This window comes from Elgaria multicarinata, chromosome 9 (assembly GCF_023053635.1).
Source record: "Elgaria multicarinata webbii isolate HBS135686 ecotype San Diego chromosome 9, rElgMul1.1.pri, whole genome shotgun sequence".
In the NCBI taxonomy this organism is placed as follows: Eukaryota; Metazoa; Chordata; class Lepidosauria; order Squamata; family Anguidae; genus Elgaria; species Elgaria multicarinata.
In genome coordinates this window covers 5886581-5902104 of record NC_086179.1, presented here as the reverse complement: position 1 = coordinate 5902104, position 15524 = coordinate 5886581, and the positions used below count along the sequence as shown (strand labels likewise).

At 45.5% G+C, this 15524-nt stretch overlaps 1 protein-coding gene across 2 annotated transcripts in view; it reads left to right on the top strand.

The window, feature by feature from the left end:
• Window positions 1-15524, top strand: part of EXOC4 (exocyst complex component 4) — a 525908-nt gene that overhangs the window by 133197 nt on the left and 377187 nt on the right. For both annotated transcript variants that reach the window (XM_063134612.1, XM_063134611.1), the window contains exons 8-9: window positions 4176-4321; window positions 8826-8914. In XM_063134612.1, the coding sequence (XP_062990682.1) occupies window positions 4176-4321; window positions 8826-8914 (235 nt within the window). The remainder of the gene's footprint in view (window positions 1-4175; window positions 4322-8825; window positions 8915-15524) is intronic.

Here is a 15524-nt window from a genome sequence, read left to right as displayed (position 1 = left end):
ACTTATGTGTATCCGATGCAAAGGTGCCTCCTGCACTGCATTTAAGCTAGCGGAGGCTTTGGGGAGGTAGGGATGGGCAATAGGAAAAGGCCTCCCCACCCCCAGGAATGCCCCCTTTCCTCTGTGTCCACGCTCCATTTACTCAGCGCGGAGAGGTAGCCGGCACAGTTATCTTCCCACTGGCTACGAGGGGGAAAGGGAGAGGCTGGAGAACGTGGTTTCCTAGCTCTGAGTCTAGGGGACATAGGATTGCTCTCTAAAACCACAAAGTACAACATGATAAAATACAATATTTTATTTATAAAATCAAAAACAAAAAAAAAACGTAGCGGCAGTTCAAAGATTAAAACATAGTAACAAATTTAAAACAACAGAAACTGAAAAATAATAATTATGCCTTAGGTCTCTGGACTGTCTTGTCCAGATTTGTTTGCCATTAGTGTCTAATACACGGATGGCTAAATTCAACCTCTGTTGAACAGGAAGTCAGAAGTCCTTGTTATAGATGGATGGGATGCTTCAGACTGTACAGTCACTCATAAATCTTGCTCTTTATGCATTTGATTAACGTCTAACAAGGATTTTGATGGATGGCTTTGCAACGAATAATTAAACATTGCAGGACCAAACACTCACGGCCTTACTTCATCCTCAGGCAAATATGCCTAATCACTTCAGTGAGCAGAAAAAATGGGATTGTATAGTTTCACACATGCAGCCACACACGCCCGTCAAATTCTGGCTGTAAAATATAAGTCTAATAACTGCTGTTGCTTTTTAACTAGATATATGATGTCTATTGTTTCATATAATTTTATATAATAAAACCATTAGAAAACTTCTAAATGAGGACAGAGCAGCTGGAACGGCTGGGGTTGAGGATGGGTTGAGTGCTTAGAATAGCTAGAAGGTTGCTAGAAGAAAAATCCACAATTGGGTATTACCTTTACTAGCACCAACCAAAATGCCAAGAAAGGTTGTGCAAGCTTTTGAGTTGCCCAGAACTTTTCATCAGGTGGGATCGTACAAAAAAAATCAGACAATGGGGGAAGAACAGAAAAGTCTAAAATTTTAGGCATTTTGTAGGCGATAAACACAACAACAACTATTGCTCTCTGGACCTGGTACCACAGGGTGGTAATCAAGCAAATTCTGCAGTATTTGTTTTAAAAGACTTCCTAACTGTATAAAGATTCCAACTCAGCTTGTCTTCCTATCTGTGTTACATTTTCAGTGACCTCCTCCCCATTTCAGGTGCTGTAAACTAAGCCCTTTGAATACCACCCTTAGCTCCTTAGAAGACAAAAGGCATACTTCTCCAACAAATACAATGAATCAGAAATATAAACAGGAGCTGAACTGGAGTCTTTTTCCTCCGCTCCTTCCCCAACCCTTTATAGCAGCAGTCCCCATCCTTTTTGGCACCAGGGACCGGTTTCGTGGAAGACTATTTTTCCACGGACCGGGGGGGGGGGTTGAGGGGATGGTTTTGGGAAGCCCCCCCTGCTTCCCCACTCCAGCGTCCTGGCTTCGCTTCAGCTGGGTGGGCCCAGCCGAAGCGAAGCCAGGACGCTGGGGTGGGCAGGCGTCTTCAGAACGGCGCGCCCGGAAGTCGCTCTCCTGGGTGGCTTCCGGCTGGGCGTGCCATTCCGAAGCTGCCCCACCCCACCCCAGCGTCCTGGCTTTGCTTCGGCTGGGCAGGCAAGATGGTGCCCCCCGCGCCCAGGTATGCTGGGGTGTGGGTGTGGGTGAGTGAAAGCAGCTCGCCTGTGCGGCCCGGTTCCTAACAGGCCACGAACCGGTACAGGTCCGTGGCCCGGGGGTTGGGGACCCCTGCCCACAAGTCATTTTGAGTTTAGGTGCCAGATGCTTCGGCTATTGGGCGGTATAAAAATGAAATAAATAAATAAATAAATAAATAAATAAATAAATGTTTGTGATGGGCCGTGTGTGTGCCCAACTACCTGCCCGTGAACCTATCTAGGACATGGCTTGTCCTTATTAAATCTGTATGCCTGAGGAAGTAACTTTGGAATAACCAACCAGTAAAGTATTCCTGGTAACTCTTGGGAGGAGAAACGAACGTTTATGGCTGAGGCAGCCGAGAGTACCATGTGCCTGGCTAGCTTGCCTCCCTGATGCTCCCACTGTAGAACAGCTCAGTGATTATGATGCTTAGTTTCCTTTGCATGGATTGGGTCCAGCGCCTATTCAGCTACATCAGCCTATTATCTGATGGACGCTGTTAGCCTTTCCTTTGAATATAGCTATCCCCCCCCCCTTTCACCTTTGTGGTGATTGCTTTGTTCCTGCTGTGCTGTACATTACCCAGAAGATTGCAGTCATACTGAATATAAATGGATATCATTCTCTCCCCCACCCCACCCCCATGCAAGACTTTTCTTTCAAAAGAATACTCTACTAGTAAGACTAAGTGCCATTCCGTGCATTACAGAGTAGTATTACAGGAGCCACAGCCAATCCTAACTCTCAGCAATTCTGCCTTTAAAAGTGAATCAAGCAAGTAGGTAATTTGCCGTGAAAAATAGCCACATGCTGTACTTTCCTTGCCCTGGAATGAGGATGCATTAGAAGCCTCTTTGCTGGTGCTGTTCTAATTGAGATATTTAGGGATAGCAATCAGGTTATCTTTATTTAATTCTCAGTTGTGTCTAATTAGCAGCTTAGTACCATTGGCCTGGTTGTTATTTTATGGTAATTTGTTTAAATAAGATCCTCGCTTCACTGATATATTCCGCTTGTTACCTACAGTGCTCTTCTGTGAGGTTAGGCAGCCTCCTAGCAGGGTGAGAAATGGTAACCAATAATCGCACTGTGTTCCCCGGAGCCCCAGGTGTTGTCAGTGCCCTAATGTTTGTTGATCATCTTTCACTGGGCTAACATGGCTGAATGAGAGTAATAGACTCCTCTCTCTTGCCATCGACTGGATGGGTTAATCATAGTGACGGAGCCAGTCAGTTATATCTTAGGCCCTGTCTACACAACAAAATATAGGATTTATACTGCTTTAATTGTCATGGCCTTCCCAAGGAATTCTGGGAATTTGTCATGTCTAGCCCTGCTCCCCTTGGGCTGGGGGAAGGAGTTTCAGGCGTTCAAGTCCGAATCAGATTCTGAAGTTGGAGGCACGGCGCCAGAAACATACCCAGTGGGGGAGGCAGGTCTCATGGGCTCTTCACCAGCTGGGAATGAACCTTCTCCTAAGCTCATCTCCTCAAGTGTAAACAACACACAGTCAGTAGGAAATCAGCCTTCTTCCAAGGGGGAGGGCACTGAGAGGCTATCCTATCCTAGAGTACGCTGCAGACTAAAACAGGCAGAACTAAAGGAAGGTGAGAGAAAGTCAGCCCGTCTGGCATCTCGTCAGAAGCTGCATCAGAACCAGTCTCCCTGAAGTTAAAGCGTGCTGGGAAAAGGCTTTCCATTCTTCTTGAAAGGACATTTGTCTCGCTTAGTTTGCATAGTTTTGCCTAGAGGAAAATTCCTAGAGGTTAGACTCTCTTCAGGTGGGAAGGGATGTTTATTGCTTGAATAAAGCTTTGTGGATTATTCCGGCAGATCTCTTCATTGTCTCCCAATAAGGCGGGGGTTCTTGGGAAACACAACAGCATTGTACTTTTAAGAGAATCCCTCCTCCAAAACCACAATTTGCAAAAGAGGGAATGATGGTTGATTTAATCTAGGTTTGTAGTGTGACAATGCCCTGCTAGTCATCTGAAGACAGCAGTACAGCATTTGACCCAACACAACAGGCTGTCTTCAGATACACGGCAGCAAATTTTTTTTTAAGAGAACAGCAGGAAATCCCTGCATGTTTGGGAGTTTAGCAGAACCTTTTACTACATTCATACTGAGTTCTTTGAATTTCCCACTTGGAGTGTCTTCTACAAGGTGATTTCAGCACACGTGAAACTGGTAATGTTGGCACCTACAATATCAAACGGCTGATCGGTATTAGAAATTTACCTGTTTTATCAGTGAAGCTAAAGGTCTTCTGCCAAAAAGACTTTAATGTGGCGGTAAACTTTTGTGCAAACTGTCTATGTGTATGTGTTTGCTTTACGATGTCCCCCCTAAACTTAACTTGAGGCCTGTTTGCAAAACCTTTTGAAAATGTTTCTTGAAATACCATTGCTTTTTCCTTTTCTCTGCAGATGCTGCTCACGGAGTACTTGGATATGAAAAATACACGGACATCTTCAGAGCCGTCAGCTCAGCTTAGTTACGCCAGCTCTGGGAGGGAATTTGCGGCATTCTTTGCAAAAAAGAAACCTCAGAGGCCTAAAACGTCTCTGTTCAAGTAAGCTGCTCCGCCTCACTTTCCTAAACTGTACTTTGTGTTGCGATGGGCCAGCCCAGGAGTCTTCAGCAGTGCCCTGTGCTTGGGAGTAACCCAATATTTTGCTAGTCTTACTTTAGGCGAGAGTGCCACAGACACTCTTGTTGTGTGGAAGTCTTCCTGGCCTGAGATTTCCAGGGTCAGGATTGGTGGCAATCCTGGCTTAGAAGTGCTCAGGGAAGAGGGGAAGGCCTGAGTGCTGATGCTTCTGTGAGACCCAATCCAGCTCTTGGCTTTCCCCCTGCTTTCTCATTCTTCATATACTGGGGGCTGTAGTAGAGGGGCTGGCCAAGCTCCTTGCATAGGAGGGAAGAGCTGCTGGTTCCTGCTCTTAGCAGAAGAAATAATTGGGGTTGTCTGGGCTCCACCCCTGAAGCCCAGGTTTCTTTCGCTCTCACAAAGCTATTGAAGGACAAGGGCAAAATTGTATCTCTGTTGGCAGCTGTGCTTCCAGGCTCTTCTGATTTACCCAAGAATTTTGCCCTTGGCCCCATTGTCTTTTGATGCACTTGATCACTGCTGTTTTACACAGATCAGTCTCAGATTCATCTTTCCTGCTCCTGGCTTCTAGCCTTCATCCAGCCTTCCATTTCTAACTCCCCTTGACAGAATAGAACCCATTAGCAGAAAGTGGGATATCCATGTTTTAAATAATAGCAATAAAACTATGGAGTATGGTGCTGGTTTTAACCTATAAAGCCCTACATGGCTTGGGACCGCAATACCTGATGGAACGCCTCTCCTAACCTGAACCTACCCGTACACTGCGCTCAACATCTAAGGTCCTCCTCCGAGTGCCTACTCCGAGGGAAGCTTGGAGGATGGCAACAAGGGAGAGGGCCTTTTCAGTGGTGGCCCCCCGACTGTGCAATGATCTCCCCGATGAGGCTCGCCTGGCACCAACATTGTTATCTTTCAGGCGCCAGGTCAAGACTTTCCTCTTCTCCCAGGCATTGAACGGCATTGAACGCTAAGTTTGTTTTTTAATGGACCCCAGAATTGTTGTTTTAAATGGATACTTCTGTTTTTATACTGTTGTTTTTATGTCTCTGATGGTTTTTAAATTTCATATACTTTTAATGTTTACTATTTTTAGCTTTTGTGAATTGCCCAGAGAGCTTCGGCTGTGGGGCGGTATATAAATGTAAATAAATAAATAAATAAATATTTCTTTATTTAAATTCCTTCAAATGCCTCACAGGTGTTGTACAGAATAGCCTTCCCAATCACTCAAAACCTAGAACAGAGTCTTTTAAATGCAATCAACACATAGCAGAATACTATCGAATATACCTTAGATTACGAAACCTAAAAATCAGTTAAGAGGAACAGGAATTAAAACACGAGGGATGAAAATGGAGATCTTAAAAAGCCGGGGGGAGGGGGAACAGAAAATTCTGTTTAAATCCTGACCCAATTCTGGCTTAATACAAGCTTTGCGCAAGTCTTGTGGCCCTCGCATGCAGCCTCTTTGCTGCCGCATATTTGCACAAGTGGTGAAACAAGCCAGGAAACTGCAGTTAAATAGTTTCCCATTACATCTGAACCAGGACCTATGGTTAATGGGCTTCCAAACAAGCCAGAATCTGGAAGCCCAAGTTTTAAAAGCTCTATTAGAGTGCTCTCCTTCCTGCATCCCACCCACCCAGTGACTTGAACTGAAGTGAATTGATTAAAATTAGATTTCACGGGAAGCTAATATTCCGAAGTGGTCAGCGAGAGCCAATTATGGGTGGGTTCAAGCCTTGCTTGCCACTTCCATCAGTGCTCTTGCAAAGGGATGCGGAGCTGAGACCTTTTTTCCTGCCTAGATGTTTTCTGGGAAGAAATACTGTTTGCTGGCAAATGTGCCATGCGTTCGCCAGTGGTGTAACATCGCCAGCGGCCTGCCACTTCCCACTCAACATCTGTGGACTAGCCTCTGGGATGGGGACACCTTTCTGAGATTCCCTCGCAAGTTACCCAGAAGGTTTGAAGTACTGTAGTCCTTGTGGTCCCAGGTTACTCCTGTCCTCTGCCTCCTGTAGCTTGGCATGCTAACACATCAGCTTCATTGCTGTAGCCCCATGCGCTCGTTTCTGCCTGACGAAAATGAAGTATGGCATAATTGCTTAATAAGAAGAGCATGTCCCTTGCTGCTCATTCTCTCGTCATCGCTCTCACCGCAGTGACAACCATACTTGCTGGGATCTCTGGTTGCATTATCTCTCAGCTGTCATTACGTCCGTGGAGATCTCCGTTGAAATGGCATTCCTCATCCTGCTGAGAGATGTAGACATTTGATAATGCCTCCACCGTGCTGTGTGTTCTTTCTTCAGTGTTTGCCTCACCAGACAAGAGTAGCTGTCTCCCTTCTTCCTTCTCCATTTAGAGGGCCATCCACCTGTCGATAATACATCTGCATTTAAGATTGCCCCACTTGAGAAATAATCCAGACAGAATCATGGGTTCTCCTGCCCGGCAGTCTTAGGCAGCCAGGGCAGTATTTTTGCTGCAATCATTTTGGGAGGAATGCCCTTTTCAGTGCTGCTGATTGCATGAAGGCCCGAAGTGGGCCATGGACCTGGATTACAAATCTCACAGAAACTACTCTGCATAGTTTACCATAGCCAGGCAGATTCAGATTCTTAAAAGGAGTTGTGGTTTGGGAGGTGACCGTACACTTGGAGCGGTAAATGGCATCAGGGTCAGGGCGGGGGATAGAAATGGCTTTGTTCAATAGAGTTGGCTGGGAAATACCCATTGGTGAGAGCTTTCTATAATACCCAAGCATGTCTAAGAATTTATGCTCACCAAATATCCAAATATGTGGATCCGTGCCTGGATCCAGCTCCAGCTGAGAGCCCCCTCCCTCCTGCTACCAACTGTCTCTGGAGAGGCCACCAGTGAGGGAGGAAGCAGCAACCAGGCACCTCTCCACCGTGCCTGGGTCCAGCTCCAGCTGAGAGCCCCCTCCCTCCTGCTGTCACCTGTCTCTGGAGAGGCCACCAGTGAGGGAGAAAGCAGCAACCAGGCACCTCTCCACCGTGCCTGGGTCCAGCTCCAGCTGAGAGCCCCCTCCCTCCTGCTGTCACCTGTCTCTGGAGAGGCCACCAGTGAGGGAGGAAGCAGCAACCAGGCACCTCTCCACCGTGCCTGGGTCCAGCTCCAACTGAGAGCCCCCTCCCTCCTGCTGTCACCTGTAACTGCTGAACTTTCCAACTAAGATTGTAGTGCCTGAGTTTGCTTTCCTTTTCCCCCTCCTCCTCCCCCCTCCCAGTCCCCTTTCCTTTTGTGTCATGTCTTTTAGATTGTAAGCCTGTGAGCAGGGACTGTCAAGAAATACTTTTGTAAGCTGCCGTGAGAGCCTTTTTTGGCTGAATGGCGGCATAAAAATCCTTAAATAAATAAATAAATAAATAAATAAAAATATGTGTCTGGAGACTGCTGTTGTAATAATGGCAATAAGGTCCTCAGTCCATTGATGAACTGATGGCATGGACTTGCTCCCAGTTTTGAGTGCTCTCCAAATTCACTTTTGTTGGCCATCTGATTGGTCGCAGAGCACAGGAACATAGTTTGAAAAGTTTCTTATCTTAGAGTCAGACTTACGTGATGGACATAACTGCATCTGTCTGCCCTGTGGTAGTCATGGTCTACTTTCACATGAAAATGTCAGTGTGCCTAAGGGGAACAGAGCCTTGCTTCCCTGTGCTCCATCACGTGAAATAGTTTTTTCTGTAGATTGGCTTGCTTCTGATGGAGCTGGAATCCTTGGGCAGCAGAGTGTGGAAGGCAAGACAATGGTGCTGTTCGCACGTAACGACAACCCTTTAAGAACCAATGGGTTGTCATGCACAAGTGGGGGAAAGTGGGTGTGCTACCTGCAGTGCATCTGCCTCATCCACTCTTACTCAGCAACCCAAGAACAAACCATGGGTTAACCACTGGATTGTTTAGCTCTAAAAACTGTGGTCTGGGTTTGGATGTCACGCTTAGAAGGAGCTGATTGTGGGTTGCTGAGCTGATTGTGGGTTTCTGAGTAAAACCGCCCACTCTCTCCTGCTTGGGCACAACCTGCTTGGTTTTTAAACTGATGTGTTGTCATTACAAGTGAAACCAGGTCCGTAAGTTCAGCTCCCCTTTTGGGGCAAAAAAGCAAATCTTCTGCTTTCTGTGCAAATTGGGCAAACGATCATAGCTTTCCTCAGCCCATCTGGCTTGAGCCTTAGCTGTAGAATTAATTGTACAAAATGATAACATCTCTCCACAATACCGGGTCATTGTCAGTGATCCACAGAAGGATGAAGTTGGTTGGCTTTGGAAGGTCACTGCCAGTGGCCACACTCCCTCTTAAAAGGCTCCTGTCAATATACGATGCATTCCTTCCTGGAGCTGGCCTTGACTTGGGTTATCTAGAGGGAAAGGCTCTTGTGTCCACCGTCTATTCATAATTCGTGTTGATGTGCTGCGCTTCTTGTTTCAGGTTTGAGTCATCTTCCCATGCTATTAGCATGAGTGCCTATTTGCGGGAACAGCGGAGGGAGCTCTACAGCAGGAGTGGTGAACTTCAAGGTAGGCCAAGCTAAATAGCACATTTGATTTCAAATGAGCCACTTGAAAATGTCTGTCACTTTTACACCACCCGTTGGAAGCCGCTATCATCTAAGAAATAAATCTGAAATAAATCAGAACTCATTTGAAATCAATCTTCAAAGCGTTGGCTTAAAATTTCAAATGTAGGTATCAAAACTTTAGGTTCTGAGATGCGGAATGCCATGATGGATTTTGTGTTAGGCTCACTGAACATGGCTGACAGATTTCAATAGTAGTTGTTGTACCAAATTGCGAATGTTATTATGTTTGAATTTCACAGCCGAGCTCTCTCTCTCTCTCTCTCTCTCTCTCTCTCTCTCTCTCTCTCTCTCTGTGTGTGTGTGTGTGTGCTTTCAAACAAGTTTTCCTGGTAAAACTTGCTTTCATGATGATATTAGATTTGGTTGAAATTTTTCAGTTGTATGGTTCTGTATGTGTATGTGTCTTCTGCGATGCCAGTCTAACAGATGGTTCTGATGTAATGTCAATTTGGTGGCATGTGAACTAGTGGTGCAGAAGCTTCTGGCTTCCTCCCTCTTCCCCCCACCTTTCTTGACTTGAAGCAAATCATAGTTGGCTAATTTGGGTGAAGTGGCAAACTGTGGCTTGCCTCCGACCACAGAAGGGGTTAGAAGAAGATGGGGAAGACAAGACAGAAGGAAGAAAAACAGCTGGAGTCAGCTGGGAAATTGGCAGCTGACTCCAGCACACTCTTGAAGGATACTGATTATCTAGGCCCATTCCAGTCTGAGTTTCGATCTGGTTGCAGGACTGAATCAGCCTTGGCCACCCTGATGGATGACCTTTATCAACGGGGGAGTAAAACCCTGTTAATTCTGCTTGATCTCTCATCGGCTTTTGATGCCATCAACCATGGTATCCTCCGTGGGATGGGCATTGTAGGCATTGTGTTACAGTGGTTCTGGTCCTACCTGTGGGACCGTTTTCACAGAGTAACATTGGGTAACTATTCCTCAGCCCCTTGGCAATTAAGCTATGGGGATCCATGGGGCACCATCTTGTCCCCAATGTTGTTTATCTATAAGAAGCCACTGGGAGCAGTCTTGGAGTCAAATGCCATCAATAAGCCGATGACACGCAGCTCTATCTCCCTGTGACATCTGAATCAGGTGAGGCTGTGCAGGTCCTGGACCAGTGCCTATATTCAGTAATGGGCTGGATGAGGGCCAATAAACTGAAACTGAATCCTGGCAAAATGGAGGCCCTGTGGGTGAGTGGTTCTCAAGTCCAGGAGACAGGTTCATTGTCTGTTCTGGATGGGGTTGCAGTCCCTCTGGAAGATCAGGTTCGTAGTTTGGGGGTACTCTTAGATAGAGCTCTGTCGCTGCAGGCCCAAGTGGCCATGGTAGCTCGGAGTGTGTTTTACCAGCTTCGCCAGCTACGGCCTCTCCTGGACAAGGATAGTTTCACCACAGTGGTTCAGGCATTAGTAACCTCAAGGCTGGATTAATGCAATGTGCTCTATGTGGAGCTGCCCTTAAAGCTGCTCCGGAAGCTGGAGCTAGTGCAGAATGCTGCAGCTCGGCTGTTGTCTGGAGCTGCCCCTATTCAGCATTCAACTCCTTTTCTGAGGGAACTGCACTGGTTCCCTATTCACTACCAAGGCAGGTTTAAGGTTCTTGTACTAGTGTACAAAGCCCTAAACAGCTTGGGACCAGGATACCTGAGAGAGCGCCTTCGCCCCTCAACCTGAGGTCATCTGAGGGCCTGCTCCTGGTGGTTCCACATGGACCTATGGTCCGATTGGAGTCCACCAGGAGAAGAGCCTTCAGTGTGGGGGCCTCCTTCCTATGGAACTCCCTGCCTCTGGAAGTCAGGCAGGTGCCAACTTTGTATTTCTTCCAGCGCCTCCTGAAAATGTAGTTGTTCCAAGGTGCCTCCCCTTAATGACCAGTTGCCATTTTATCTGCACTTCGTTTCTTTAAAAAAAATGTACTTGTAATGTTTTTTTTAGTTCTGTTTTATTCTATTTGTTCACTGCTCTGAAATTCTTGAATGGGGAGTGATATATAAACATTGTAAATAAATAAATAAATATGAGAGGAAATGCCAACTGAGAGCATTTATTAAATGCCATAGGCCCAGCCCAAGAAACGGGTAGTACTGGCCAGGGGTAGTACTGGCCAAACAAGAAATCCTTTCTGTTTGTACAACAACAGGAAATATTTGAAGATATTTACATGTTGTCCCATAACTATACATCTGCTTTCCTCCCCTCTTTTATCTTCTCCTCTGCTACATGTCACTGTCATTTGTGAATTAATATTGAACTTTATTGAGGTTGTCTCTCTTGTGATATACTGGTGGTGGTGACTGCACACGCATCCTGTGATATTTATTAAAATTCTGTAACTGTTCATCCCACATGTGTATAATTGAATCTGCTAGTCAAGAAGCATAATATGGGCCTAAAAATATGTTTTTTAGAAAAATAATAATGGAGCTGTTGCCCTCTGCTGTCAAGCAGACAATTATAAAAAGGAATCCAGCCCCCAATCCTGCCCCCTCACTCCGTTCGTCTGCAGTCCATCGGGGGTAGAGACTGTGGAAAGTGACGGCACGTGGTGGAGCTGCACGACACACCTTTGTGGAGCGTGTTAAACAGGGCAGTAAGTGTTCCCTTCAGTAGCTAGCTGGTGTTTGCAGGCCACTGCCGAAAGACCTGATAGCTGTTGTGCGGCAGTTCTTGATAATCAATGTAGAGGTGAAGGCACCTGTCTTTAAGCTCCTGGTGTCACACTTAGGAAGTGTTTCATCGTTCGTCTTAGGAGCAGGAACTGTCAGCTGTAGGGACCTGGCGCATCTTTTTTCTTTTCTTTTTTTGTATCCAGGTCTTAAGGTGAGCCCGGCTTGTTGTCAGAATTTGTTTTGCGTGACATCCCTTGCAATTTCCGCTTCATTTCTTCTTCCACTTCTCCACTTCAATGCTCTTTTTGAGCCCAGTCAGCATGAAACTGGCTGTTGTGTCCTGGGATAGGTGAGGAGCTAGTAAAGAATGGTTCCTCTGAACGTGTGCAGAGTGCCATTCTATCCATCCCTGTACATGTGAAATAACAGAGCAGGAATATCTTGGCATATATGATTATATTTCTTGGCAGGCTTGAGCCCCAAGCCCTTCCCTTTTAGCCATTAGGCCGGGATTATTATTATTATTATTATTATTATTATTATTATTATTATTATTATTATTATTATTTCACCTTTTTTCCTCCAAGGAACCTAAGCTGGTGTACATAATCCCCCCCTCTCCATTTTATCCTTACAACAACAACCCTGTGAGGTGGGTTGGACTGAGAGTGTGTGACTGGCCCAAAGTCACCCAGTGGGTTTCCATGGCTGAGTGGGGACTAGAACCTGGATCTCCTGACTCCCAGTCCAACACTTTAGCCACTACACCACACTGGCTTTGTGGTGTAGACATGGGGAGGCATGTGGGGTGGTGGTGGTCTTATGATATCTCAGGGAGGAATCACAGCTAAATTGCAGAGCAGAAGGACTGGGCCTTAATCTCTAGTTTAATGACTCAGGTAGCAGATGCTGGGAACAGCCTGGACCTGGGAAACTGCTCCACTTCACTAAATGGTGAGCTAGAGGGACCAGCAGTCTGAGCTGGTATAAGGAAGCTTCCAGTGTTCACTTGAACATCTGTTATAATTTATATAGAGCAATCAATGTCCATTGCACTTTAAAGCAGCAGCGTCATGATGATGATAATGATAATAATGAGGAGAAGAAGAAGAATTAGTAGTAGTAGTTGTCTCCATTTTGAAAGCAGAGGCACGATTGGATTGGGAAAGGCAAGGGTAACAAGGGATGAAGGTGAGCAAATGCAATTACAGTTATTCATTGTGGCTGAGGTGTGTGCGTTAATGTCAAGGAAGGGGTGAGCTGCAATTAGAGCATCATCTTAATAGGGATAGGTGAGACCTTGCCTTTTCTTTGATAAAAGTGTGTAGTGTGTGTGTGTGTGTGTGCGTGTGTTCGCATATTTTAAAAATGTTGTATTCAAATGAATTTACCATTAGATCTCTAATAGCTTCCCTATTCGTTACACTAATAGTATAGTTAATTCCACCAAGCAGCATGGTCTTCAAAGAGCTGCGCTGCACAGCCGTCACCTTTCTTGTAATTAATGAGGTGCCCTTTGCATGGCAGAGACTATAGGATTTAATTACTGTTGCTACCAATGCCCCCTGCTGATTCTGACACTGCCGTAGAACGCAGAGCCAAAGTGACTTGGAGGTGGATGCGCAGAGCTTTTAGAGAAACAGCCACTGCTGCTCTCTTGCCAGCCAACCAGAGCTTCCTGCGTTTAGGAGAGCGCCGGGGAGCTCAGCGTTCGCACCAGAGCGCCAGCCTTGGTTTGCCAAGCGAACTTTGCTTGAGGCGATGTTCATTCTCTAAGGTTCCTCATGGGTTGTTGCAAGGTAGTAAAGTAGATGCTGCAGCAGCAGTTATTTCAATTCAATAAAATGTACAATAAGCCCTGTGGGTGGTGTCCAGGGAGGGAGGTCTATCCATTACCATAATGGCTGATTCACACATGATATCATCATCATCATCATCATCATCATCATCATCATCATCATCTATTTATTTCATTTCATTTAGGGTTGCCATATTCTGAATCCACAAAACCGGGACAATTTTTGGGGAGTGGGGTGGGGGCCTAGGATTTTTTTTTTAAAAAAACTGAGCAATATGTAAAGGTCTAGGGAAAGAAAGCAATCTAAGCTTTAGTTATCTAACACTGCAATCCTATGTGTGTCTACTCAGAAACAAATCCTATTAAGTTAAATAGGACTTATTCCCGGGTAAGTATGCATAGGATTGCAGCCTAAAGTACTTAAGCGCCTGCAAATAAATAATAGGCAAAGAACAGTTTAAGCAAACAAACAGGAAAAAAATATGACATTAAATTGCATTCCTCCACTAGTTCTCAAAAGCTAGAGGAGACTTCAGTGTGGAGACTGACACTCCACTGAGCAGGCTCAAGGCACCATTTTGGAGGTTGGAATTTCTCCGGTCGGCTGGAACAGGAATCTGGGATTCTTGACTGACTGGCTGGGACATTTTGGAAGTGCTTGGAAACCGTGACATTCCCGGTTTTCCAGAACATATGGCAACCCTAATTTCATTTCATTTCTAAAGCATTTAGAAGCCATTCATTTCTTAAGCTCTCTGGGCGGTTTATAACAATTCAATGAGAACAAAATACAGCATCAAAGGGCAGTACAGAATACAGCATAAAACTCCCCCACATTTTATTTATTTATTTAAGCTGCTTCTGTACCTCTTCACACCCCCAGATTTCCAAGTGGTTTACATAAAAGCACATGCAAGACGATATAAAAACCAATTTAAAACAGCCTAAAACAATAACTACCTTAAAAATATTACAACAAAGCAGTAAAATAAAGCAGCGTCATGATTGTTTACACGTCAGGGAAAGCCTCGGTGAGCAAATGCGCCAACAAGAAGCCTCAGAGAGGACAAATCCATGGTGGATCACTAGTCTTTGGTGTACGTATCTCTCTCCACAAACATTCACTTGTTACATTTGTAATGTGTGAAGCCTAAAACACGATGAGTCCCATCTTCCTTTTGCGTGGATGTGTGTGCGCACGCAGCAAGGAATATATTAGGGGCTTGCTTCACAAGAAATACTTGAATGCAGAATGATGGTGTATAGCATGGGAGGGGAGCCTCCAGCTTGGGGGCCTAGTTCAGCCCCGGAGGTACCCAACCAATTTGCAGAACCTCCTGGGATTCCTCCAGGGGATGGAGTTTGGTCTCCATGCTGAGAGAACCAAAGATCTTTGTGCCTCCTCCGGAGTGGAAGAAGGTACACCCACTGCCTCAGCACGGAGAAAGGTCACTGATGTAGTGTTCAGAGGAGCGTGTTCAGAGGAGGGCAACCAGGATGATCAGGGGTCTGGAAACAAAGCCCTATGAAGAGAGACTGAAAGAACTGGGCATGTTTAGCCTGGAGAAGAGAAGATTGAGGCGAGACATGAGAGCACTCTTCAAATACTTAAAAGGTTGTGACACAGAGGAGGGCCAGGATCTCTTCTCGATCCTCCCAGAGTGCAGGACACGGAATAACGGGCTCAAGTTAAAGGAAGTCAGATTCCAGCTGGACATCAGGAAAAACTTCCTGACTGTTAGAGCAGTACGACAATGGAATCAGTTGCCTGGTGAGGTTGTGGCCTTTTTTTTTGACCAACAATAAATGTGTACCGTATTCTTCTTCATGGAAAAATAAGACATCCCCTGAAAATAAGACCTAGTGCATCTTTGGGAGCAAAAATTAATATAAGACACTGTCTTATTTTCGAGGAAACACAGTAGCTTTCTTTATGTTCAGGGAATTTTTGAAGAGCATGGAGAAATTTAACTGCTTGCATCTGCGAGGGGTACAGTCCAATGGTATAGTCCAGGACAGACTCTCTGATTTTGCCGATTATTGTTTATAGATCAGGGAAGAAGTTCACAGCAGGAGAACTTCATAGCAAGGCCACGATCCATTGTGGCTTGTGCAATGTGGGTTAACACCTCCAATGAAAAG